Genomic DNA, 25292 nt, shown 5'->3' with positions numbered 1-25292 from the left:
ATTTAAGCTTCCATAACTATGAAGTAACCCCAGTCTTAAGATCCTTAAAGTTGGATTTTATATTCTCAATATTTTTTTCTTGATTGAGTTTGTACTCTTTTAATACTTAAGGCCCATTGTATATCTATAAAATGGAGGAGAAAATACCTAAATCAGACTTTAATTTCCAGTATTTCAATATTGTTAAAGACAAGTCTCTTGTGCCACCTCTTCAACTACTTCTTTTCCTAATATAATACTTTCCACTTTTATTAAATCAGCAGACTCTGCCACTGAAGTGTTTTTATCAGTCAAATCTACTTCTCTATATCTTTTACTCTTATTGGAAAAGTGTCACGAATGTGGCTTAGCATGAAAAAGGTTTTCACGTGACATATGGTTATGAGTCACAGGTATGTTATTGTTTTGCGCATATGACCTATTCGAGTTATATGATTTGTTATGTGTGGGATTTGTGATGCTTTCGCACATGGCTCAAGTATGAGTCATGGGACGTGTGCCTGACGAGTATGCCTTGCGAGTGTGCCTTGCGGGTAAGCCTTGCACATATGATTTATGTTTCGCACATGACCTCATTATGAGGTCATGGGTTTCGCACATATGACTCAGTAGAGTCATATGACTTGTTTATTGCGTTATGATTGGTTTATGAGTTTTGTACATAATCTCACTATGAGGTCATGGGTCTTGAGCATGTGATCACTTTGGTCACATGACTAGTTTGTTATGATTTGGTTTCGCACATGTGACCACTTTAGGTCACATGACTAAGGGTGGGAAGAATACTATATAAGGAGGTCGATACGGCTGAGGAAGATAGGTTCTTCACGCTTTGTTCTAAGTACTTTTCCTACTTATTACTTTAACAAATATAAAACATCTTTACGATCTTTATCTTTATTGCAATGTTATTGTTACGCCAAGAAAAGTCCTTCACGAAGACGAGTTAGAGAAAGCTTACGATAGGCGTTCTCGATAGAAGACAAAGGTCTTGTACTATCGGTAACATAGGCAGGAGCCTAGAGCTATTGTAAGACAAAGAAAGAAGAAGACAGAAAGAGAAGTATCATTTCCCGTTATCAAGAACTAACTATCCAGAGAGGGATCGTTACAAAAAGTGTATTTAAGTTTTCCACTTACCTCTTCTATACTATTACTCCTTATCGTGGAGTAACATTGAGATTTTCCATATTAAACTATTATAGGTAACAGTAATTAAATGGGTCACTTCCAACTGATAAGTCTAAACAGCCTTTTGAACTCCTCTCTTATTGTCAGATCTCATGGACTATCATAGTGGAAAAGATTTATTCTATGCATGGCCAATATATGATGGTTGATTCAATTAAGTTTTGGAAAGCTTATTTCAACTAGGTGTTGATAAGAATAACGTGTACATGTTGTATTTTAACAAGTGTGAAAAATAAGGGTTTAAAGTTTACATGGCAGTAAGGGGGGAAATGAGAAAACAAGGAAAAACAATTCTAAATTAAATTCAGCTATAACACCATCATCCACAGTGAGAAAGACATGAAAGTAATAAATAAAGCTATAGAATTTCGTATTAAAATGTGTAACAAAAAGAAAAGACAAAAAACCTTTTAATTTAATTTATTCAAAAGACTAGGAATTTTTTGAACAGTAGTTATTATCTTTTAATTGAGTTACTCAGACCAGTTTTCTTTTTCTTATTTGCAGATCCAGGAGGACATCTAAAGACTATTATTTTAAGAGGATTAAATTTCAGTGAGTGGAAGTTGTAATAATAATATGTGAGATCTTGATAAGAAATGTTGCATAATATGATTCTACCACAGGTTATTACAAATAGTTACATTGATGAAATACTTGACAAAAACTACAAAATCCTTAATAATGATTTCTTTTGCTACCATCCTGGACTCATAAATATCCTATAGATAGCTTGGATTTGTAGCTATCAATCTATGCAAAAAATTTTGACATATTTGTAAAATTTGATTTTCTGAGTCTATACCAGCTTCAATTTACATGAAAAATATTTTTTAGAATCATGACAGGATATTCTATCAGCCTAGCAAGTATTATACTATATGACGAAAAGCAAATTTGTTGTATTTGTTAAGTTGTACACTTTATGCTTATTGATACCCAACTGATGGTAATAAACTGCCTTATTCACTTATCTTAGCTTAAAAAAAATTTTTGGAGAAAAGGAGGCAGAAAGTTTTCAAGGTAATAAAGGAAGAGATTATGTCAGCGGGTAGGGGGAGGGAGGAGGTCAGAAATCCTTTTAGAAAATAGAAAGATTTTCTTATTACTCACCCACAACTCATAACTTGATAGCAAATAGACACAGCAGGTATGATACTTCGTAGTAAAGGGAAGAAAGTTGTTCTGAGGAGAGAGTTGATGTATTAACAGGTAGTCCATGACTGATTTGGTCCCGCTTAAGTACTAATAGAGAAAATACGCACACTATTAGGGTAAACCCAAATAACAGGAAAATGACAGACAAACAACCACAGTCACGACCGTTCCAGCCAAACAATACAATGCCTTTTAACTACCAATTGGGCTTATATATCCACCAAGCTCCCGCATGGGAAACAGTGAGTCCTCTACTAACTCCTCTTCATCCTCACGTGGCATTGTGTTGTTCTGATGTCAACACTCTGGGTGGTATCTTAGCGGACAGAACTTCTGCTTCGCTTCGCTTATCCGCCGGTATCATACACACATCGCACCTACCAGAGGCCAATAGCCAAGCATAATCCTATCGTATTATGATAATATTATGGTATAATAGCTCCTCGCCAGAAAAATCTGGCTCCGAGTGCTAATCTATGATCGCGGTTAATAAGGGTTAAAAGCAAACACCGACGTTACTTCTACAGGTGTTAATTACCTCAGCAACAGGACCCCTCTTTTATTTTTTATTTTTTTCACCCTCCAACCGAACCAGGAAAAAAACAAACTACCATACATGATGGATACCCCGGACCCCGAAAATGTCACTATTGAGGGTTCGAATGGCCCATTCGGCCCATGGTCCCTCCTCCTGCTTAACGAATTGGAAGAAAAGGTGCTAGAGTGCATAGCTTGCGGGTAATCAGCCAACAGGCGTGCACAGTACAAGTTACATCCATACAAAACGTGCGTTGATCGTGGCTTGTATGCGGGAAAAAGAGGTGCACGGGATAAATTTCAGCTCGACAGCGGAAGATCGCGGGGGGGAGGTATTCTGTGGGCAGAGGGGCACGAGGGGGAAATCGTCAAAACAGGGTAACAGAAAATTGCTTGCAACGATATTTATCCTTGGTCACCGGCTCAGTTTCATCGTGGGTACAGTGGAGATTGCGTATCATATCACACCGTTAGCTACCCTGCGAATCCATAATCGAACCTCACACTAGGGCGGGAGTCGCCTCTCCTGCAAGTGCCTGTTGTATTTTTCCTTTTATTAGCCTCAGTGGAGAGAGCTGAAAGCCAGTTTCTTCCGGGGGCATTTCCCCCGCTTATTCAAAGAGGGGAATTCTGGACGTCTTGGTGCGAGGTTCAATTGTTCCACTCCTTGCAAAAGCGTGGGTTGGAGAAAGGAAAGAAAAGGTTGACACCGAATGACGTCATGGCGATTGCCCTTATCGAAGGGTAACTTAATAACCGTTGTTGCCGATCTAAGCTTGGCTCGTGCGTTAATCCGCTATCTTTGCCCGAGCTGAGGGTGGGGGGTTGGGTTGTCTCATTAGCTTAATCCATTGCTCAAGGAGCTCTTCTCCCTCTCTCTTTCCTAGTCTAGACTTCCGTCTCATGCCTGCGCTCAAGAACGGTGCTTGAAGAGGTCTGTTCACAAGAATTGATAAACTGACTGCTGTCATGATCGAGCACAGACCCTAACTGAGGAATGCTAAATTGCACCCAATGACAGATGGACGGATAGATAGGCTTTTGGTTACAGTTATCCAGCAGAATTCTGCAGGTGGAATGGAGATACCGTATCTCGTATCAGACACCATGGAGCATCAGAAGATGCAGAAGCACCGGAAGCATCAACCCCTGCCAATAGAAGATTCTGCTAGTCGCACCAGACCTCCAGACAGCATTTCAGAGCATTGGGTCCGCAGGCGATGTTTCCCATGCATATTCCTCCCTCTATAAATCCTGGGTATTCATACCAGTATTGGAATCAATCCCTCTGGAAGTGAGAGTTGCCTTTAGCGAAAACGCCTCAGGTTCCTGTCCCTGGATACCACGGGCGGAGAAACGGAAAAAATCGAATAAAATATCGACTGTCCCTGTCTCCAGGATTGTGATAATCTTGGTTGGTTTTGGGCGCGCATTGGATGGCGTTTGGGATAGAGTTTTCCGCGTGGGTTGCTGTATCATTAAATTCTCGAACTAGGCTGGGGGGGGGCTGCTGAGAGAAATAGCGGTACTCAAGCAGTCTACAGGTGGAAAAGGGAAAAAGAAACTCTGGTAGGCGCCGTTAGAGGGGTCCGGCCTTCCCGTGCTATCAGCATTTCTTGCTATCATACGAGTCGCCGTCAGTTCCCAAGAAAATGCGATAAGTTAATGGGGTGGATTTAGCAAACCAAGTCTAAACCAGGGTTATCCTCAGTTATGTAGCCGTGGAGAGTGAGAGGTCAAGCCTCGTCGGACTTTTGATTTTAGTCTACTCGAGTAAGCGTGCTTGAAGATTGATTTTGGGGAATGGTGATTTTAGTGTGGCGGATTTCCCGGTATCATATACGGTACTCATGTTAACTTAAATGAGCTGTTTGCCTATGTAAGCACGGATTGGAGCGCTATTCCAGTCAACACAGTTCACCATACTCGAATAGGGTGGCTCTTTCCAGATGTGCTAGTACTCCTGGATACAGCAGGCGGTTGGAGTTGGCTTGCCTCTTGGACGTAACGCCGTGGGCTGGCAATGTCGGTTTGGCGGTTCATTTGTACGAGTACTCGTAGTTCGCTATCATATCGTACAATCCAGGGAGATCTATCGACCCATCTCCCGTCAAAACATGGACACCTGTAGATTAATAGCCGCGTTACCATGGTGAATAGGCAGTACGATTATCACTTGGCACGGGGCGGCTAAACCCCTCTATTCCCTCTATTGTTTGCTTCTCAGTTCCACATAACCTGTGCATGCACTATATAGTCCCCACTACATCCACTATTCATTCAGTTATTCCAACACTACATCTTCTGGCCCCTCTTTGCCCCTCCTTCTTACATTTTTTTGTGCCCCTCGTCGGGCACTCGCTGCCTCTTACTCTTCACCTTCCGACTTTATCGTTCATCCCGTCAACCAGAAATGGTGAAACACGGCCAACACGAGTACCTTACGCAGGAGGAGAGGAGATTGAAGGAAGACAGGGAACGGAGGAAGTATTGGAAGAAATGGGGTCCCTATCTCAGCGAGTGAGTTTTCTCAATGTTTCCCGCACCAACTCTCCATCACATATATATGAGACGGCCAATGCTGACAACTGTTGTGATGACGAAGGCGGCAATGGGGAACTGTTCGTGAGGATTACTCGTGAGTTATTCCCCAACCTTTACTTCCGGATCTCGGTTGTTGACTGATTTGGTTGCTAGCGAGAACGGAGATGCATGGAGCCGTACGCCATTGAAATTAATTTCCTAACCCTAAGCGTTTGCTGACCCCGCGTGTTAGACTTTCCTCATGACCATGCGAAAGCCCGCACCTACCGCTGGGGTGAGGACGGGATTGCAGGAGTGTCAGACACTCATGGCCTTCAGAATATCTCCTTTGTGTTCTGGAATGAGCATGAGTACGCGCTTCCACGCCTGTAGTTTGCTCCTAATGGCTAAAACCTTGTAGCGACTTCTTGAAAGAGCGTCTCTTTGGCCTTTCGAATCCCCAGGGAAATCATGGGGAGTCTCTCAAGGAAGCGCATTTCCATCTCGATAATACACCTACCCACTCCTATATGAAATATTTGTACAAGTATCCTCAGCGAAAATTCCCCTATGAGCAATTGGTGGAGGAGAATGGCAAGCGAAGTCGACACGTGCCGGAATTTACTCTGATGGACACCGGTATTTTCAAGTATGATGCGGACTCCTTTTCCACGTTTGCCTTGGGTTTGTCATTAATCCAGGGTTAGGGATGATCGGTATTGGGATATCTTCATCGAAACTGCTAAGGATACCAACGACGAGGAAGAGCTTCTTTTCCGTGTCACGGCTTGGAATCGTGGGCCCGAGCCTGCACCTTTGCACATTATCCCGCATATGTGGTTCCGTAATACTTGGGCTTGGGGCCACGAGGATGAATCTAAGAAGCCACACATAAAACAGAAAAGTCCATTGATTGCCGGGTCGAAGCATTGGGCGCTCGGAGATCGCTACCTTCAACTCTCACCTTCACCAGGTGTCACTCCGGAATCTCCAGACGTACTACCGGAACTTATGTTTACGGATAACGATACCAATTATAAATGCCTGTATGGCGGCGAGAACCAGACACCATACGTAAAGGATGCGTTCCATAGGTATATCGTTGACGACGAGAAGGATGCGGTTAACCCTGCCAACACCGGTACCAAGGCTGCAGCTTGGTACGCATTTGAGGAAGGCGACGGAGTGCCTCCTGGTGGCTGCGCAGTCGTCCGCTTCAAGTTTTCTCGAAATGTAGAAAGCCGTTCATACACTCCCGGTGAGTCGGAGATCGGGATCGATGAAGAGCTTTTTGACGACATCATCGAGCGCCGTCGCTCCGAAGCCGATGAATTCTACTGGCGTATTTCCCCGTTGCCGATGGCCGATGACCTTAGAAACATTCAACGACAGGCGCTTAGTGGGATGTTATGGACGAAGCAGCACTACCACTTTGTGTGGGATCAGTGGGCAAATGGAGACCCATCGCAGCCACCTCCACCCCCTGGCAGAAAGGGGATTCGAAATCAAACTTGGAGACATATGTACCTAGATGACGTGCTTAGCATGCCTGATTGTTGGGAATATCCTTTCTTTGCTGCATGGGATACTGCGTTCCATACGATTCCGTTGGCGATGGTCGACCCAGATTTTGCGAAAAAACAGTTGGATCTGTTGACTAGAGAATGGTATATGCATCCCAACGGCCAAGTAAGTGAATTGCATGCCCTATAGCGAAGCATGTTATTTGACAGATTTTTCCGTTAGATCCCTGCCTATGAGTGGAATTTTGGGGACGTCAATCCTCCGGTCCATGCCTGGGCTGTCTTCAGGACTTTCAAGATTGAGCGGAAGATGTACGGTCGTGAGGATCTCGACTTTCTTGAGCGTGTCTTCCAGAAGCTTCTCCTCAATTTCACATGGTAAGTTGGCAGGGGCCGCAATTTACGAGTGACAGCTGATGGAGGATTTCATAGGTGGGTTAACCGGAAAGATTTTGATGGTAAGAATGTCTTCGAGGGCGGTTTCCTGGGGCTGGACAACATCGGGATCTTTAACCGCTCGGAGCCGTTACCCACTGGAGGTGTTCTCGAGCAAGCTGATTCCACTGGGTGGATGGCGTTTTATTCTCTAAGCATGCTCAATATTTCACTCGAACTAGCCAAGCACCGGAGAATTTACGAGGATATTGCAAGTAAATTCTTCGAACACTTCATCTTCATTAGTGATGCTATGACCTACAAGGATGGTGGGAAAGAGGAAAGTTTGTGGAATGAGGAAGATGGGTTTGTTTCCGCTCGGTCCCCGTATCTGTTCTCAATAAACTGACATTCATCCTAGCTTCTACTATGATGCTATCTCATGGGGAGGTCCATTCTCGCAGCAAATGCCTGTTAAGTCCCTTGTTGGGCTTATCCCGCTATATGCTGTATTGACTCTAGAACCCGAATTGATCAACAAGTTCCCGAGCTTCAAAAAGCGTATGGACTGGTTTGTTGAGACGCGTAATGATGTTGCGGAGAGAAACATCGCCAGTATGAAAAAGAGAGGACAAGGCGAGAGGATACTGTTGAGTTTAGTCAGCAAGGACAGATTGAAGAGGATTTTGGAGAAGATGTTAGACGAGGATGAATTCTTCAGTGATCATGGGATTCGATCGTAAGGGTATCCCTACATCAAGACGCTGAATAGGGCTAACAAAGTTAAATAGGTTATCGAAATACCATAAGGAAAACCCCTATTCTATGAACGTTAATGAACAGGAATTCAAGGTTGATTATGTTCCCGGTGATTCAAATAGTGCACTATTTGGTGGTAACAGCAACTGGCGTGGCGTAAGTAGTCGCTCCCGAATTAGGTATCTAGCATATAGTTGACAATTAGCACGCAGCCTATCTGGCTTTGTGTCAACTTCCTTCTTATTGAATCCCTTCTCCGCTTTTACATGTTCTACGGAGATTCCTTCCAAGTAGAATGTCCCACGGGTTCTGGGGATTACATGCATCTTGGCCACGTTGCTGAGGAGCTCCAGCATCGCCTTCAACACATCTTTGCTCGTGGAGACGACCGCCGCCGTGCCTGCAATGCTGGTATCGACAAGCTCGACTTCGATCCCAATTGGCGTGACTATCTTTGGTTCCATGAGTTTTTCCATGCCGACACAGGCGCCGGCTTAGGGGCAAGCCACCAAACCGGGTGGACTGGATTGGTTGCCAAGATGATTCACGACTCTGGCGTTAACTGTAGATTACCACAGACACCAAGGACACCTCGCACAGCAGCCAACCACTACTTTGATGATATCTTTAGCAGGGTTTCCAAGCCCAAGCCCTACATGGGGCGCAGAGCTAGTACGAGGAGCATTGATGCTCGCAGCGATTGGGCTGAGGATGATGATGAAACCGAAGACCAGAAAAGAGAGAGGGAGAAGGATGATGAGGAGGTCTTGGGATATGTCAGTAATCAACTGAAGCGGGTAACCAGCCACGCGAGTGTGTTCGATGACCATGACGATGAGTACGAGGTCAGTGTGAACTAGTGCTTTTGACACGGGAGTTCGGTCTTTATTTTCCCTGTTCTTTTTCTTCTTTTCTTTTCATTGCTGCTTTGTTTCACTTCGGTGTATCTAGGGGGGGGGGGCTAGTGGAATCGGGAACATACAACTTTAACAAGCAGAGATAGAGGATAGCAAGCAGAACGAGATTTTACTCTCCCTTAACCCGTGTGCATTAAGAATATTGTGAATAAGGGTTTGGGATACAAACACCAGACACGGGCACCCAACTGATGATGAATAGCCGATTAACTGTGATTCAAAGCAATCACCCAACTCGTAAAGTCTCCCTCCCGGCCTGATGCCGGACCTGAGAACTTGCACCGCACAAATTGTCAATCTCCTCCAAAGCTTCCACAAAATCCTCATGTTCAACTTTCCCCCCAGTCAACCTCTTCACCCACTCCTTCACCGAACCATCCCCGATCCTCAGCCCTCGTTTCAAAGCCACATGAAACAAACAAGCCGCCGCAACACTCCGAGCGGGAAAGAAGTTACAAATCTTATAGCTTGTCATAACCCTTCCAACAACACTCCAAACCTCCCTCCCGAGTGCCGTCTCACAGATATCCACAATCTTGGTCTCCGCGCACTCCTCCTCTCCGGGGGTCGCTACCGGAGGTAAAACCTTCTCAAGAAACCTCGGTAGAAAGTCATAGGGCAACGGAACACGCAAGTCGAATCGCAGTACGCGAAGCAGCAGCAACTCCGCAGCCACAACCGTTGACCTGAGCGAGTCGTACAAGGGCGAGGGAAAAGTCAGCGGCGGCGAAGATGGGTGGAGATGAGCATATGCTGGTACAAGAAGCTCACGAAGTCTTCTGGGCGATTCAGTGGCTTTTGTGGAGAGGGAGAGGGAGGCGAGGCACAGTGTCTTTGGATCTCGTTAGCTAGGGGTCGAGATGGAGCAACCTAAATGAAATAGGATAGAAGTGGGTACGTGATCGTCCAGCGGCGAACAAGATTCTTCCGATGCCCAGCGATTATAGCGGTGAAGGTAGACGTATGCCATTGAGAGAGATTCTGGCGCGAGGCGGAGAGTATCGGCCATGACGGTCAGGAAAGACGCCCAGTCGGTAGGTAAAAGCATTAGTAAAGGCTGTGTTTGTTTTGTGGTGGCACTGGTGGTGGTAGAGTATTCATGGCTGGATCGACGCGGTGAAGGCATTTTACGTGCTTTGGCGTAGGGTCAGGTGTTTGGAGGGGGGTGATGGTCATCAAGAGTGCAAGCTTGACCTGGGGATTTTCCTCCCTTCCTTCCCTCCTTCCCTCCTCGCCAAGAGATGAGGCTCCCCAAAGCTCGAACTATCACCAACGTTCCCCCCCTCCTATTTTCAATGGAGCTAATCGCCTTCGGCTTCAACGCCCACGGACAACTCTCCCCGTCAACCAATCCCTCAGAGATTCCCGAAGACATCCGTATCCCGCAGATAATTGCTTCAGCAAGTAATTCGCTAAGGGTACTTTTCACCGGATGGAGTGATACTTTACGTATTCCCCCCCTTTTCTATCTTCCATCATTCCCAACTCTGCCCCCCATTCACACCATTCCTCTCCGACAAAGAGCAATAATAATAAAAAGCAGTAGAAATAGACGGCAGTCTCCACCTCCTCGGCGCCGCCTCCGCCAACACCCAGATAACCATTCCATCAACCCATCTCTCACCAATAACCTCAGCCTTCGGCGACCACACAGGTCTAAAAGGCGTGACAACAATAACACAAGCAATCCACCTCCTCCAGCACTACGGCACAAAACAAGTCTGCTTCGGTCAGCGGGTCGAAGGAATAAACGATACCTCACACATCGCCATCGCGGGAAACGGCGTCGTTGCAGCTGTACAGGGAGACGAAGTGCTGGTCTACCGCTCCTTCTCAGCCTTCCTGCTGAAGAATGCGCGGCAGCGGTGGACGCTCGCAGGGGGTGGTGTGGTAGGGTTGCACGCTAATGAGGGCGGCTTCGTGGTGTTGACTAGAGAATGCGGTGGGAGAGTGATTACGTGGGGCGATGCACGACACGAGTACTTGGGCAGGGAAACAACGGCCGAAGTACCCGCGGGGGCTCCCGGGATTGTGGACGCGCTGGATGGAATTGCGATTGCCCGGGTGGGTAGCGGAGGGTGGTGCTCCGCCGCGGTTAGTGTTGAGCGGGATCTGTATGTTTGGGGAGGGGCCAGCGGTGAGATTTTGGCCGGTGAAGGGGAGGTGGAGCTTGCTCAGGATTTTGAAGTGGTTGACGGGGTTAGCGTTGGTGATGGGCATGTTGTTGCTTGGGCCGGCGGAAAATTATGGGGCATTGGCCGGGGGGAGAATGGACAGCTTGGCAGGGCGGGGGGGAGGTGGAGGGGGGAGTGGAAGGAGATTGAAGGCGTGTGTAGACATGGGAAGGTGGTTAGAGATGTGGTCTGCGGCGGGTGGAGCACATTGGTTGTTTGCCAAAGACAAGAAATGTAGCGTTCATGGAACGTCACTCGGGATAATCCCCCCCTACCTAGAAATACCAATGGTAAGCGTTAAGTCCAAAGAAAGAGAAACTACTAGCGTACATTTAGAGTACTCAAATCATTTCTCGACTAGTTATCATAGCCGTTTTGAGGTGCATTTAAGCTAGGTTGGTTATAAGATGGAAAAAAAGTTGCGTTCTTGCTTGAAACCAGTTAATGGTCAATGTTGGGCTATCGGTGATACATATCAAAGGTTTTACTATAGCGGTGCCCAAAGCAGTGTACCGTATTGTGCATCCACCCCCCGACTGAAGGCTAAATCCCCTACCGATATCCTCTTTGTCAGCTTTATCTACCACCGGCCTCTTGAAAATTGCTTTACCGAGGGCCACATATGCCCCTTGCCCAGTTTCTGATAGCGGCGAGACAGACAGACGGGTTCTTGCCTTCTTAAACCCCCCCCCAAAAAAAAATGCATTCACTAGCACTAAGTTGCCCCCCAGAGCTAGTAGTAATCTAACTGGTCCGATATACAGTATACTCGTGAACGGCCAATATGATACGACACCGCCAAAAACAACTTTTCTTGTCCTTCAGAACACAACAACCCACTTTTCAGTTGGCACAAAGTCCGCGGGGTAGGAAGGGGGAAGACCTCGTCCGCCGAGAGAAAGGTGTTGAAAATCTCGGGGGTGGTTCTTTTATGCGGATTAGGGACTCGAAGTCGGCTAGTATCATATCTTCCGGTTCGGTATGCATATCATACCTTTTTCCTGTGGATGCACTCCCCCACGTTTTTCTCCTCCTTTCCCCGATTTCAATCCTTTACAAGTTCCTTAACAATCAATCATCGTCTGTCCTCATCTCATCAAGTCTGGCTCCCGCAACGTATATCTCAACAAGATAGATGTATTTACCGGTATATAATAGCCTGGAAGAGGTTGGCATGGAAAGTGCAAAACCGGGATGAACATTTTCTACTTTATTTTTCACATAGTTTTGGTGTGGTCTTGCTATAGTACTGTACCCGGGTTGTCTGGGCAGGTACAGTTCAAGTAACAGTATGACACCGTATGATACAAGTACCTCATCCCGACCCAAACCAGGGGCACCTTCGAGGGGGGAGAAACAGATTCTTTCCTTCATTCTGACTAGTGTCTCGGACAGCCGTGGTTCTGGGAGAGACATCCGCACCTGAGACCCAGTGTCAGGCATGATGATGTCCTAGCTCAGGCCACGAGGGGCTAAACCCAAACAAGAAGGTTTCCAGTGGCTTTACAAGTACCATGCCAGCGGGGAGATATGGAAGTGACTTGAGTTCAGGCGATCAAGTATGGTATCACACAGTAGCCTGGGACGCTGTCAATGGTACAGTACCGTATTGGTATTGGGGACGGACATAAAATGTCTTGGGTAGTCCAAGCTTGAGTAATTTTGGGGCATGCACGGGACAACGGAATAAGGTGCAGAGATATTCCCGGGCTACTGAGTGCATGTTCTGGCAAAAAACTGTGGTATCGAATAAGATTTTGTTATGGCACTCTGGGTCCTGATTTTTTTTAGTGTTGGCACCTTTATTTGTATCATAACTTACCAGTATCTTTCTCCCTTTATTTCACTTTTGCCGCACACTTTATCTGCACAGTGCGGTACTGTACCGGAACATCATCGGTGATCACTCGAAATTTTAAAAAATGGTATGCCCCGCGCCTGGTGGATCCGTGCGCGGGCGCGGTAAATTTAAATTACGGCGGGCGCAAACCGAGACATTGCCATCGGCCGACATTATTCGTCTGCCGCCCAGCCAGTCCGCAAACCACAAGAGCAATCAGCGGCCGCCCCCGTTTGGCTCGTGGTTTTTCCTTTCCACCTTCGTTCATACTTGTACCCTTCGGTTCAGCCCCCAAACAGGTAACCTGCCCGCCGGTGCCGGGTTCGATGTATCATACCAGTACGAGTATTAGAACACTCGTACCGGTACTCGTACAGTACCCTAGAAACGGCGGCCTTAGTCCCGCCCAGCCAGCCTGAAAAGTCTGTGGGCGAGGTTCATAGGTGTCGCGCTAGGAAGACTGTGTTGACCCCGCTTTAAATTTAGCTAAGGCTGAGGATGACGTTACTCGAGTACACGGTTCAATAATTGGTGAGTATTTGCTGGCAATTGGGCGTGCGCAGTTGCAGGATAGGAATCATAGGATAGCCTTGGATGGTTTGGTTTGCAATCCTTTTTCATTTTCATTTTTTTATGCTAGTGCCTTCTCCCCCAGTGCGATTCGTGGGCTTTCTGCATCATAGTTGTGGGGATCGTGCGGAGGGTGTGGGAATAGTCTAATCCAGTTGCATTCTCTCTAACGGTGACGGTGGAAGGCTCGCAATAATATGAGTAATTTACTCGAGTACCGATGATAATTCCATACCGCGAATCGCGCCCCGCAGTTTCAGCCAGACCTGCACAAGGCCTGCCTAATACTCGTGCAGGTAGAAAGCGACACTGTGAGATCAGTACAGAGCATCGATACATCGCAGCACAGGGCTCCAGTGTTCGGGCTGTGGTTCGCACAGAGGATACAGCTGCGAGTAGAATGGAGCCAATTGCTTTCGATCAAGTTACAGTAATTCTCATGCTTCACCTTAATGGTGAATCGCGATGATTGTGGGCTTGCCCGTATGTAATGCAGTATTACGAAGCAACCCGTGACTTTCTGAGACCCTACCGACTTTCCCTCTCAAAAGGTCAGTCTACTCAAGTACCAGTACTGTAATGTCAACGCTGAGTCTTGATTCAAAGCGCTTGTAGGCTTCATTAATGAAGAACGTGAACACTACCGGTAATCTTACCCCTCAATAAGATTATGGCTGTGGATTAGCCCAGTGACTAAATTTCTCCAAAACTGCGAAACCGAGAAAAGGCCGCTGGCAGAAGAAGAGACTCTGGCCGGATTTTGAAGTCCTACACCCCGGGTTGCGAGGTACTTGTATGGGCACTGGTGCAGTATCATACGTTCACCTTATCCTTGCATGATAGATCGCCGGCGGTCGCGAATTCATCGTCATCAGGTCTTTGGGCGAGTTATCCTACCGCTCCTGTACCCCGGCTTCAGCCTTCAAGACACCTCTTCCTTTTTCGTCTCTTTGCCGCAGGTGAATCCTGAACCAGCCCAGGGCAACCCAATCATCTTGCAGTACTCGACACCACTACGGTACAGAGCAATCCTCGTTCCTGCCAACAATCTATGAGTACCACGCAGTTTAGAGAGGCGGTGAAACGGGCAGATTTGTCCAGGTAGGCCGAGTGCACGGGGAATGGGTATCGCCTGCAATACTAAAGGCTGTGGTTTAGTCTCCTTCACCTGTAAACCCCGACTGAGGTATTTCACAGACTTGAATCGCAGAAATTATGTCGGTCCCGGAACATCTCCACCGCAAATCGCGTAGACGAGATCGCATTTTCAATATTATCGGCGGCAAGGGGGGGTATAGGAAGCCTGACGACACAACCAGGCCTCATTATGCTGAGACTCTACGCCAGTCAATGTCACAGGCGTCCAGCATAACTGGGAGCATTTCAGTACCGGGCCTATGGAGCGCCAAATTTGGCTTTCCGGTGCCAGAAGAGACACCTGACCTGAAACTCGTCACTATTCGGAAAAATTCGCTATGGGACACGGCATACCGTGCTCTTCCCCAGGAGGAACGCGAAGCTTTTCCTGAATCCTCGGGGCACCGGAATTCTGCTCTCGAGGATGCCCGCGCAGATGCTGAAACGTATCGGAGTGTATGTTACGAAAGGAGGTCGAAGTTCAATTGGAAGGCCAAGGACTTGCTCCTTCACGATGTAGTAAGCAGGATAATCACTTGGATAGACAAGTTTAAGACTATCGGTGATATTGTCTCGCAATACGACCCGGCCCACGCGGTATTGCCATGGGTTGGATTTCGGTTTCTGCTACAGGTAGGTTCCAAACCTAAGGTTTCCATTCGCTCCATATCATGGCTTCCGAGTCAGCTAATTTATCCTTCCCTATCATCCAGGCCATTGTGAAGGCAAACGGAACGATGGGGATAGTGTTAATCGGCCTCGAAAAGATTGGATCTCTTATAGACCGCTGCGCAATCTATGAGAAGCTCTATCTCAACTCCGATCTTTGCAGCCCCATCCATCTAAATTCCAACAATTCTAAGCAAATATCCTCTACCGCCCTTGAGGGCAGCCTATTGAAGCTTTATACTGCTATATTTAGATTTCTAGTCCAGGCTAAGAACATTTGCTCACGGACAACGGCAGGTGAAATACCTTATTAAGGGGATGTCAATTATCAGGACTTAGGAGACTGACCTATTGATTGATTGATTTTTTTACAGCACGTTCTACTGGAACCACCTTCGGCAATAATGATCTTTGGGCTCTGCTTGATGAGATTGAGTCCTTGGAAACTGATATGTGCAGGGAGGCAAATGTTCTAGAAATTTCATGTGAGTAAGTCTCTTCCACGAAGTATTTTGTCTTGCTGATAGTATCGCAGATCGAAAATCATTTGACGATGAAGAACTTCGTAGGTTTACTTGGCTGGGACTGATCTCCCATTAATTGCTTAATACTGATTTTTCGTTGAAGTTCACTTTCACAGAGTTCTCAGCTTTCTTGCCAACCTAACGGACACCACTTCTAGATTCGAGGAAACGATGCCCGGAACATACTCAAAACTGGAAAGTTTGTTTACCTCTCTCATACCCAAGCCCCGTCACCTTTTCTAACAATGCTGCAAAATACTAGGAACCGAAAGGGCAGCCATCTTGCAGTGGACATCTGCAGTTCCATACGACCACCACCACCAACGCATCAGCACGACTCGCCTAGACGGTACTGGAGAATGGTTGCTCGAGAGGGAAGAGTACATAGGCTGGCGATCATCAAGTGCTTCAATGGTACTGTTATTACGGGGGATTCGTGGGTTGCCCGTTCAATAGGCTCCTTCTTTGTATATCTTGTTTAACATATCTATGGTGGTACAGCGGGTGCAGGAAAGACAAGACTGACGTGAGTGTGATAATTCCTAAAATACCCACCCTTCTTGTTTGATTCACCACTAATCCCACGTTAGATCAAAGGTGGTTGATTCACTCTTAAAAAGTCGACATCCCAGCGAGGGTTTGGCCTATTTTTACTTTGATCGCAATGAAGGTTCTCGGAGGAGCTGTGAGGTCGTCTTGAAAACACTTGTCAAACAACTAGCTCTGTCACCCACCAACCCTGATCTTTTGAAACCTCTCGTCGAAATATACGAGAAGCGCAATCGATCAGGAAGGCTTTCCGACCCCCTATCATCAACTGAGAGCCGCAACCTCATCGTTGAATTCAGTCAATTGTATAAACAGACCATTCTAGTCGTCGACGCATTGGATGAATGTGACACAAACGCTCGAAGAGAGCTTCTAGAGGCGCTCAATCACATCGTTGCCTCTTCGAAAAACCTGGTCAAGATTTTCGTCTCCAGTCGTTCCAACGACGATACAACTCTCCAGCTTGAAAAATTCCCAAACTACCACATTGAAGCTAAAGACAACGAGGGAGATATAAAAAAATTCGTCAGAGAGAAAATCAATCGTTCTATTGAAGAGAGGGAGCTACTGCGAGGTGATGTGAGTCTAGAGCTGAAAGAGCTAATTTATACCAGACTTGTAGGCGGCGCCAATGGAATGTATTCGCCCCCCCCCTTCTGCCCTGACATGTATAATCGTTTGCTGATTTCATACATGCTTAGGTTTCAATGGGTTGCGTTACAGATTGAAAATCTCTGCCGGCTCGAGACAGAAAGCGATATAAGGGAGAAGCTGGGGAAGCTGCCAGGCGGACTTTTCAAAATGTACCGCGAGATCTACAAGCAGATAAATATGCAGGAAGGGAGCAGTCCCGAGATAGCAAAAATGACGTTTGCCTGGTTAATGTGCTCCATTCGACCCCTCACTCCTGAGGAGCTGGCTTCAGCTATCGAATTGCAGCTCAGGGCCAAAGGTTGGAGTCCTTCCAGCCCACAGTCCGGGACAAATGCTGCAGCACTACTCAGGACTTGCCGTAACCTAATCGTGCACGACACCGAGCTGAACGTTTTGCGCTTTTCTCATCTATCGGTTCGAGAATTCCTCGAGACTCTAGAGGGGTTAAGGGATACCAATAATTGTATCATGGCCACAACTGTCTGCCTTTCGCTCCTCTGTGGCCCCGATATCCGGGTTGGCGGCGAGGGTGAGCGCGTTCCTGAGGGCCGCAGAATTACTTCGCCGTTTTTCAAATATGCCGCCTTGTTCTGGCCCACCCACATTCAAAATTGCAAGAATCTCGGTGTTTATTCGGGGGAGGTGAAGGAGTCGCTACAAACGTTTCTAAATCCCGAAAAACAGCACAAATGGCGTTACGAAAGGTGGTTGAAACATGCCAGCACCTCTATCACGAGCTTGGTATACACAGAACGGAAAAAATTGCTTCTCGGAGCCCACATCGATGATCTGAAGGGTCAACCAAACAATCCATTGGTAGCAGCCGTTAGTTTTGGTTACTCCGATATGTTCCGGGCACTGCTTGGCCTATTGGATCTCGAAATTACCTCCATCGAAACTATGTTGATTGTAGCCAGCTATCGAGGGCGAGAAGGTGCCATACGGATGATGCTAGACAACGAAGGGCACTTCAATAAACAGCGTGGCCAGGTACCACTAGAGGCCGTTGTCAACGTCCGAGGCGGCAAGGCTCTGGTAGAGGCGGCTAGGTTCGGACATGAAAAGGTGGTCGCTCTCCTTTTGGAACGGGGCGCAAACATCAATTCACGCGGCGGCGCAGCGCTAATGAGGGCAGTCGAGAAGGGGTATATGGAAGTGATCAAGCTATTATTAAGTAAAGAGGCAGATGTAAACGCCCATAACGGTTGGGCTCTGGAGAAAGCCGCCAGGTGGGGACGTGAAGAAGTTGTGAAGCTGCTTCTAGAATACGGCGCGGACGTCAATATTGGCAGAGGGGACGCATTATTGAGAGCAACAGAAAGCGGATATGAAACGATTGCGAAGATGCTTCTCAAAGCGGGAATGGATATACGCACAATTGATGGGCAAACATTAGTGCTCGCGGCGGAGGGTGGACACATAGGGATCTTCAAGTCCCTGCTAGACAGCGGGATGGATATATACCAGAAGGACGGTGAGGCTTTAGTTAAGGCTGCGGGAAGGGGCCACGCGGGCATCGTGGAAATGCTGCTCGATAGGGGAGCAGACGCGTGTGCGGAGGGGGGTCTGGCATTGATCAGGGCAGCAGCAGGCGGCCACGACCGGATCGTCAAAATGCTCCTGAGCGAGGGTGCAGAGGTTGACAATAAATCGCTTCAACGGGCATTGGAAGAAGCTGCAAGGGGAGGCTCAGAGAAAAGCGTTGAAATGCTTCTGGGTGCTGGGGCGAACGCGACGGCCTGGAACGGGCTGAAGGGGAACCTGGCACCGCTGTACAATGCAGCATTGGGCGGTCACGAAAAGATGGTCATGATGCTGCTGGACGCGGGTGCCGAGGCATACGGGCTGGACCTATTCGACATTGTCAAGAATGAGGAGAACCTTAGGATTGCCCAGGCGCTGTTGGAGGCAGGAGCAGATGTGGACGAAGACGAGGGTGACACACTACGCAACGCCGCGCGTGCGAACCAGAAAGAGATGGTCGAGATGCTTCTACAACAGGGGGCTAATCCTCTCTTCCGGGCGAGGCAGATCGACCAGGAAACAAGTCGGCCGGAGTATCTGGAGGTGCGGACCTTGATAAGTGAAGCGCGGAAAAAGTGGACTGGATATGCACCTCCTCCTTCTTCATCCGGGACTGAATAAGCGGGATTCATGTAAGATATTGGTGTTTTGTATACTTTGTGTATATATGAAATAGTTTATTTTAGTCTGCTTTAGTTCTTTTTTCTTTTCTTTGTTTTCCGGGCTGGCTGGGAAACTTTCTTTTGGTGGCATCTTACTTCCCGGCTCGGTTTTCATGGTGCGGAAAAATTGATCAATAGGAAGATATGTTAATGTAGTGTACTAGGTAGCGCACTTTGCGAGACCTACGCACTGTTTTATATGATCCCCCACTCCCTCCCATCAAGGATGTACTGTACCGGTACCCACCCTTACGACAACAACTCAACGTTCAGCAATCCAACAATATCAGCATGGTTATCGTATCCAAAACCTCAGACAGGAGAAAGAAAAACCACCAATCGTGGTATGTGATGATACAAGGATCGCAATAGAACCTCACACTGGGACGTCCAAGACACCCCCTCCGTCGGTTTTAGGGAGGGGGGTGGGGACTACCCAGCTTAAGATAGAAAAATCGAACGCGAAACTGCGGGAAGCTCAATTATCCGAGTATGATATATTCCCGGGATCAACCCTGACGGTGCAGAGGGTGGATTCCCACGATGTATAACACCCGGCGGACACAGTGCAGTAGTGCGGTAGTCTTTAGTTGTGACGGTGGTTATGGCTCAGTTCGCATTTAGCAAAAAAAAAAAACTTATGGCATTAAGGAGTTCCGAAGATATCATATCACACCGGAACGTCTGTACGTTACGAGCGATTGTGTCCGCAAATAAATACTATAGTAAAGTCCGTCCCATAAAATGCCGTGAGTACGAGAGCTCGCCCCGGTATCATACATGTTACAGCCTTGAAATCTAGAATGGCCAAAGTCCTCTCCTTCCGTTAGTGAAAATCACTCTCTCACTTGTCGGTCAATTGCATGCCATAGCTCGAGCGATGCCCTCGGACACGGCGTTTTAAGCAACTATCATATACGATACCGCTCTTCAACGAACTGAAAAACATGTCTTGAATCGTGACGAGCCGGAACATGATGAAAAAATCGGGGAAGCAAAATTCTCGAAAAGACAAGACACCCCCCCCCCCTCCACACACACACAATGGGACTCAAAAAAGCAGGACCGGATTGAGTTTTTTTGAACGGAGCGAGTGAGAGCGCTGCTCTGGCGATCTGATACTACAAATCATTACAACCTCCTGACCTGACCTGACCTGACCTGACCTGACCTTCCTCCTATTCCTTCCATATGGACCTCCGATAATATGCACCGACCAAACCAGGTTCATGAGAGGCTGTAAATAGGGCGAGGGGGGGGGTGCTATAAAGTGGTAGATGGGTAGAAAGCAGCGAGAGAGTACGGTACCGGTTATCCAGGATATTAAGCACCATCTTCCAAACCGGGGAAACAGGGTGGGAAGGAGACGTCAATTCAAACCCACTACCCCCCCCCCTCAGGTATGGTTCATACTAGTTCTAACGAGCGATGCGACACCAACCCTCTCTCACAAGTTCATCATATCGCTCACATCAGCGAACACAGTACAAAAATCCCACATAGTCGAGTGATAATTCATGAACACATCTAACCAACAACACAAAAACCTATCAAGGGCAGAGGGAGACAATCCGACAGCGAAATTGACAAACCAACACAACGCAATCACCACGCATGATTTATTCCCTATGAAAAAAGAGGAAGAAAAGGTGGTGGTATACACACTACCGGTCCCCGAGAAACGGGAAACGATCGAAGGGACCCTCTACATAAACACACTACGGCTAACCGACCAACTAACCATCTTAATCTCGGTCCAGCGACGGACCGGTAGTGAGGGAATATCCCCGGGATAGCGAGTACTCCTACGACACAAGCAGCGTTGCAGAATCGGTAGGCAGGTAGAGCGGTAACGCGTATGATACTTTCCACTTATATTCTGTTCCGCCCAGCTCAGGCGGGGTGGAGTGGGCGGATAGTATAGGCCGGAATGATACCATTTTAAAATAATAAAAGCCAGCACGGTGAAGTTGTATGATAATGTATGTATGTATGTATCCATCATACTCCCACCGAAACCCACCACAAGTTCCGACGCTTAATGCGCAGACGAGTACCGGTATGATATATACGGTAGTTGGCAAAGCTGAATTACATCCCCAACACATCCGGTTATGATAAAACGGCTAGAGTGATACCCCATGACCCCGGTTTACCCGGCCGGCCGGCTAACCCATTTCATTGATTCATTCGTTGGCGAAAAGGCTTTGTCCAACCCTGGTGTGTGAACGCGAATTGGTGCTATAATCATGGAAACTGAAGATGGGAACTACCGGTACCATACGGTAACTTTTGGTGCGAGGGAGAAAGAGGAAAAAAAAAGTCTGTCCAACTTGGCGTTGTGGCTGAATCAAATACAAGTCTTCACCTATCATAATTATGAACATAATATTATCATAAGATGAAACTTTGTGGGCGGCAAATAGGGGTTACCCTACCTTGACGATTTCCTCCTTTTTTTGCCTACAAAATACCGGTAGTCTACCGTAACCCCTGTTCGTCACCGGTACAATTTCATCGCGCGGGTAACGGTTAAGATTATACCGCCCGCTAAATGGTCAAGAAAGGAACTGGAGCTAACCGGAGCAAGTTCGACACACAGACTTACCCTTCATACCCGGTACAACATACTTGTACATGCATATATATGGAAAAATGTAGACTTTTTGCAAGATATGACAAGTTAGATGGAGCGAGCATGTATTTTTTCCTCCTTCCTGCACGCACAGGCGTCGATCCGGGTCGGTTATAAGCAACACACCCACGCACCCATGCACAGACCGCAGTAGGAGGGGGCAAGAAAGAAATTTTGTTGGTCCATCAGTTCTTTGGTTTGTTTCTAATTGTACAGCTAGATTTACACGATAGAAGGAGAGTAAGAGATAAGTTGGAGGAAAAGAAATCCATTACACCATAAGTTAAGCCGAGCCGCAACACCACGCTTGTCCAGCGATTTTGAATCCTTCCTTTTTGTGGGAATAGTGAGAGGTTGAAGGAAAGAAAAGAGCATTGAAAATGAAAATGAAAAAAAAAAAAAGTAAAGTTAAAGGAACGATGTGGTCATAGTAATACAGATTAAACTTAATAATGTACCAGAAATAAAAGCAAAAGCAAACCAAGCGGGAAACAAAAAGCCACCGAGTAATACAGTACCAGCCAAAACCGAAGGTGGGAAAGAAGGAAAAGGTCAATTAATAAAATATCATCGTGTTTCATCTGTAAAAAGGAAGGAAAGAAAGAAAACCCTAGATTTACTCAATGAAGTTGAAACGAAGTCAAGTTAATAATACTTCCTCCCATCCTCATCCTCCACCTCCAAAATCGCATTCATCTGTGGACTCGAATCATGCGAGCGCGACCGAGCCCCGGAGCAATGTGAGCGACCATTCTTCGCCCGCCCCTCCTCCATCTCGATCTCGCTCTCGTCCCAACCGACCATGGCACAGAACCCGCTCCAGAGACGACCATCGGTACATCCGCCACAGGCCTTGCGCATGAGCAGGTCCTTCGTGCGTCTCAGCCACTCGCGGTCCGGCATGGTCCAGCGGTCGGTCTCTGTCCACAGCGGGAGACATTGCGCTTTATACAACTTCTCACCGAAAGTTCGACGAACCAGGCTGGCCCAGGCCTTATTCGAGCCGCGCTCGAGCAACTCACGCATCTCCTGTGGGCGGTCGACGAGCGGGACGAGCATTTGTAGAGCGTAGGGATCCATGTGTATCGTTGCTCCAGTTTCTCCGTTTGCGAGTCGCTCTATGGCGCTTGCTTCATCTTCGTCTGATTTATCACACTTGATGGAGATAGTTGAGGAGGATGATTGCCGGTGATGGTGGTTAGAGCAGTGCTTCTCGTCACAGTGGTGCAAGTTCTCCATTGTTGCCGGGAACATCATGTCCTCGGCCTGTGCCTCCCTCGCCTTCAACCCACCCTGGCTCGTGGCCCTTCGGCGGTGGTGGCGACGGGTGGAAGAGCGTGACTCGCCCGGGGCTGGTTCCTCCACGGCTTTGTGCAGCGACGAGCCCTCCGATGCTTGGCGAGCATTCGGGACTGGGCCAGAAAGGCGTTCGAAAACACCGGTGGGAGGGGTGGAGCCGAAGCTTGGAGAGGTGCCTGGTGAATTGCGCACTCGCATGCCGAGAGTGTTGACAGAGTCCCGGAGTGCACCAAACGACTGGGGGAGGGTTGTTGGAGAGACCATGTTGTCGCGATCCCGTTGCGGGGAGGTTCTGCCTGACCTGCTGGTGCTGGAGCCTGGTGACCGGCTGTGAGTGGATTTGGGCTGGGAGAGTTCGTATTGGGGGTTGAAGAAGTCGTAGTGTGCACTTCGGCGAGTCCGGCGGGAACTTGTTGGTGCTGCTGATGAGGATCTTTGCGTTGACGAGTGTGGGTCGAGGGCTGAAGGGTTGTATTTAGCTGTTTGTAGCATCTTCCGATAGCTCGGGAAAGGACTGATTGCAACTCCGGATACTCCTTAATGAGGCCAACAGAAGAAATTTGGGAAGCACCGATCCGAACACTCGGGTATTGGTAAAAGGAGAGGGGCGGTGGAATTTATATGGGTGAATTTCTATTTATTTTCCTCCTTTTTCCTCGAAATTGCTCAGGGGGAAGGGTAATTTTTATGCGTGGTACGGTTCTGACAGGCTTTTTGACCGTGTTGAGTGAGATTCCGTGGCTGGAGAGGTCTGAGTCCGTTTGTGGGTAAATTTGATTGACAGGGGTACGAGTAATTGGATGAAGGAGTCTCCGTTTGACAAAATGACTTTCAGTTTGGAAGGAGGTGGACGCCTTGAAGACAAACGTACGGGAGCGGGAAGGTGTTTCTCCACGGGGTGGTTCCAGTTTATATAAAGAATGGGAGAGCTATGATGACACCAGAGGGGAAACTCCAAGAGCAGGGATGGATGTGGAATGGAGGAGGGTGGAGAGAATTGCGGAGGTCAGTGGAGTACGAGTAGGGGGGGAGGGGATGGTGATGGTGATGGTGGTGGAAGAAGCTCCGAGAGTGGAGGGGATAGTAAAGGTAGACGACGAGTTGGAGGAGGGGAGTGGAAAAAAGGAAGGGAAGGAAGGAAGGACGGCCACGCCCTAGTAGGCTTCTCTAGCCTCTAGAAGGCTAGGATGTATGGTACGATACTCGTACAAGTAAACTGGTGATGGCGGCGACGCAACGTATGATAACGCAACTCAAACCAAGGCAAACTGGTGTCATCATACAGTAGCCCGGAGTAGGGCAGAACTGAACGACTTTGCCCACAGTGTGCCAACATTCGAGCTACAGTGACGCCTGTGCTTCTTTCTTCCCTAGAGAAGCTAATTAGTCATACCTCCTTCTTCCCTCCCCAATTGAACTATTCCCACCTCACCCCCAAAGTGCTCCACTACAACATCCAACCGGTGCTTTGTGCGTGCATTTCAATTCAATCGATATATCTTCTATCTATACTCCGGTATTCCTTTCTCCCTCCCTTTCTCTCCATCCTCGCTTTTTTCCTCTTTCCTTTCCTCCCTTACCCAAACACAGCTATCACTCGGGAGTGGTAGACAACCTCTCATCATACACAAAAAGCCTTCTGATAAATACCATTCCACCACATGTACGAGCATAGTGAGCGTGCCTTTCGCACTTAACTTCCGATCACGGCCATGATAATTTACAAGTACCGTATCGTTACTCGAGGAAGTATCATACTTGAGTACAGTAATGAACTGTGAGACCTGATCTTTTTTTTTTCTTTTTTTCTTTTCTTTGCCCACTCTCCCTTTAACCACGGCGCCGCCAACACTGCTTTAACCACACCCAAGCCAATGCAATCAAGCCGCATGCACAAAGGATGGGCGTACACCCATCCCGACTGGCACCCCCATCAGCATCCACAAATACCACCCACCAATCCTCGACAACACTCCCTCCCCTCCCCAAGAAAAGGCAAAGCAACGGAAACCTACCGAGAACACCAAACAAGAGGAGCGGAAAAAAAAGAAAAGAAAAGAAAAGAAAAAAAG

The 25292-nt window shown here is 47.6% G+C and overlaps 5 protein-coding genes; 3 read left to right on the top strand and 2 right to left on the bottom strand.

The window, feature by feature from the left end:
- Nucleotides 1-5168: 5168 nt before the first annotated feature.
- Nucleotides 5169-8926, top strand: GSTUM_00001255001 (uncharacterized protein; the record flags this gene model as incomplete). XM_002838622.2 has 11 exons in its annotated part: nt 5169-5406; nt 5492-5524; nt 5584-5606; nt 5663-5780; nt 5831-6058; nt 6117-7098; nt 7156-7310; nt 7365-7673; nt 7729-8046; nt 8099-8222; nt 8279-8926. Exons 1-11 carry the CDS (start codon nt 5300-5302, stop codon nt 8924-8926), a joined length of 3045 nt encoding a protein of 1014 aa, XP_002838668.1. The 5' UTR covers nt 5169-5299.
- A 263-nt stretch (nt 8927-9189) lies between these two features.
- GSTUM_00001254001 (uncharacterized protein) lies at nt 9190-10110 on the bottom strand. XM_002838621.2 has 2 exons: nt 9882-10110; nt 9190-9815 (listed from the first exon to the last, which is right to left on the bottom strand). Exons 1-2 carry the CDS (start codon nt 9990-9992, stop codon nt 9210-9212), a joined length of 717 nt encoding a protein of 238 aa, XP_002838667.1. The 5' UTR covers nt 9993-10110; the 3' UTR covers nt 9190-9209.
- Nucleotides 10111-10224: 114 nt separating this feature from the next.
- Nucleotides 10225-11395, top strand: GSTUM_00001253001 (uncharacterized protein; the record flags this gene model as incomplete). Its single annotated transcript, XM_002838620.1, has 2 exons — nt 10225-10432; nt 10527-11395. The coding sequence occupies 2 exons, from the start codon at nt 10225-10227 to the stop codon at nt 11393-11395; spliced, it is 1077 nt and encodes a 358-aa protein (XP_002838666.1).
- Nucleotides 11396-14307: 2912 nt separating this feature from the next.
- GSTUM_00001252001 (uncharacterized protein) lies at nt 14308-15427 on the top strand (the record flags this gene model as incomplete). XM_002838619.2 has 1 exon in its annotated part: nt 14308-15427. The coding sequence occupies exon 1, from the start codon at nt 14783-14785 to the stop codon at nt 15425-15427; it is 645 nt and encodes a 214-aa protein (XP_002838665.1). The 5' UTR covers nt 14308-14782.
- Nucleotides 15428-22309: 6882 nt separating this feature from the next.
- GSTUM_00001251001 (uncharacterized protein) lies at nt 22310-24404 on the bottom strand. XM_002838618.2 has 1 exon: nt 22310-24404. Exon 1 carries the CDS (start codon nt 23482-23484, stop codon nt 22567-22569), a length of 918 nt encoding a protein of 305 aa, XP_002838664.1. The 5' UTR covers nt 23485-24404; the 3' UTR covers nt 22310-22566.
- Between the last annotated feature and the right edge of the window lie 888 nt (nt 24405-25292).

This window comes from Tuber melanosporum (assembly GCF_000151645.1).
Source record: "Tuber melanosporum whole genome shotgun sequence assembly, scaffold_268, strain Mel28".
Classification (NCBI taxonomy): Eukaryota; Fungi; Ascomycota; class Pezizomycetes; order Pezizales; family Tuberaceae; genus Tuber; species Tuber melanosporum.
Note: the sequence above shows the minus strand (reverse complement) of the source record. Positions and strands in the feature narration are given on the sequence as shown.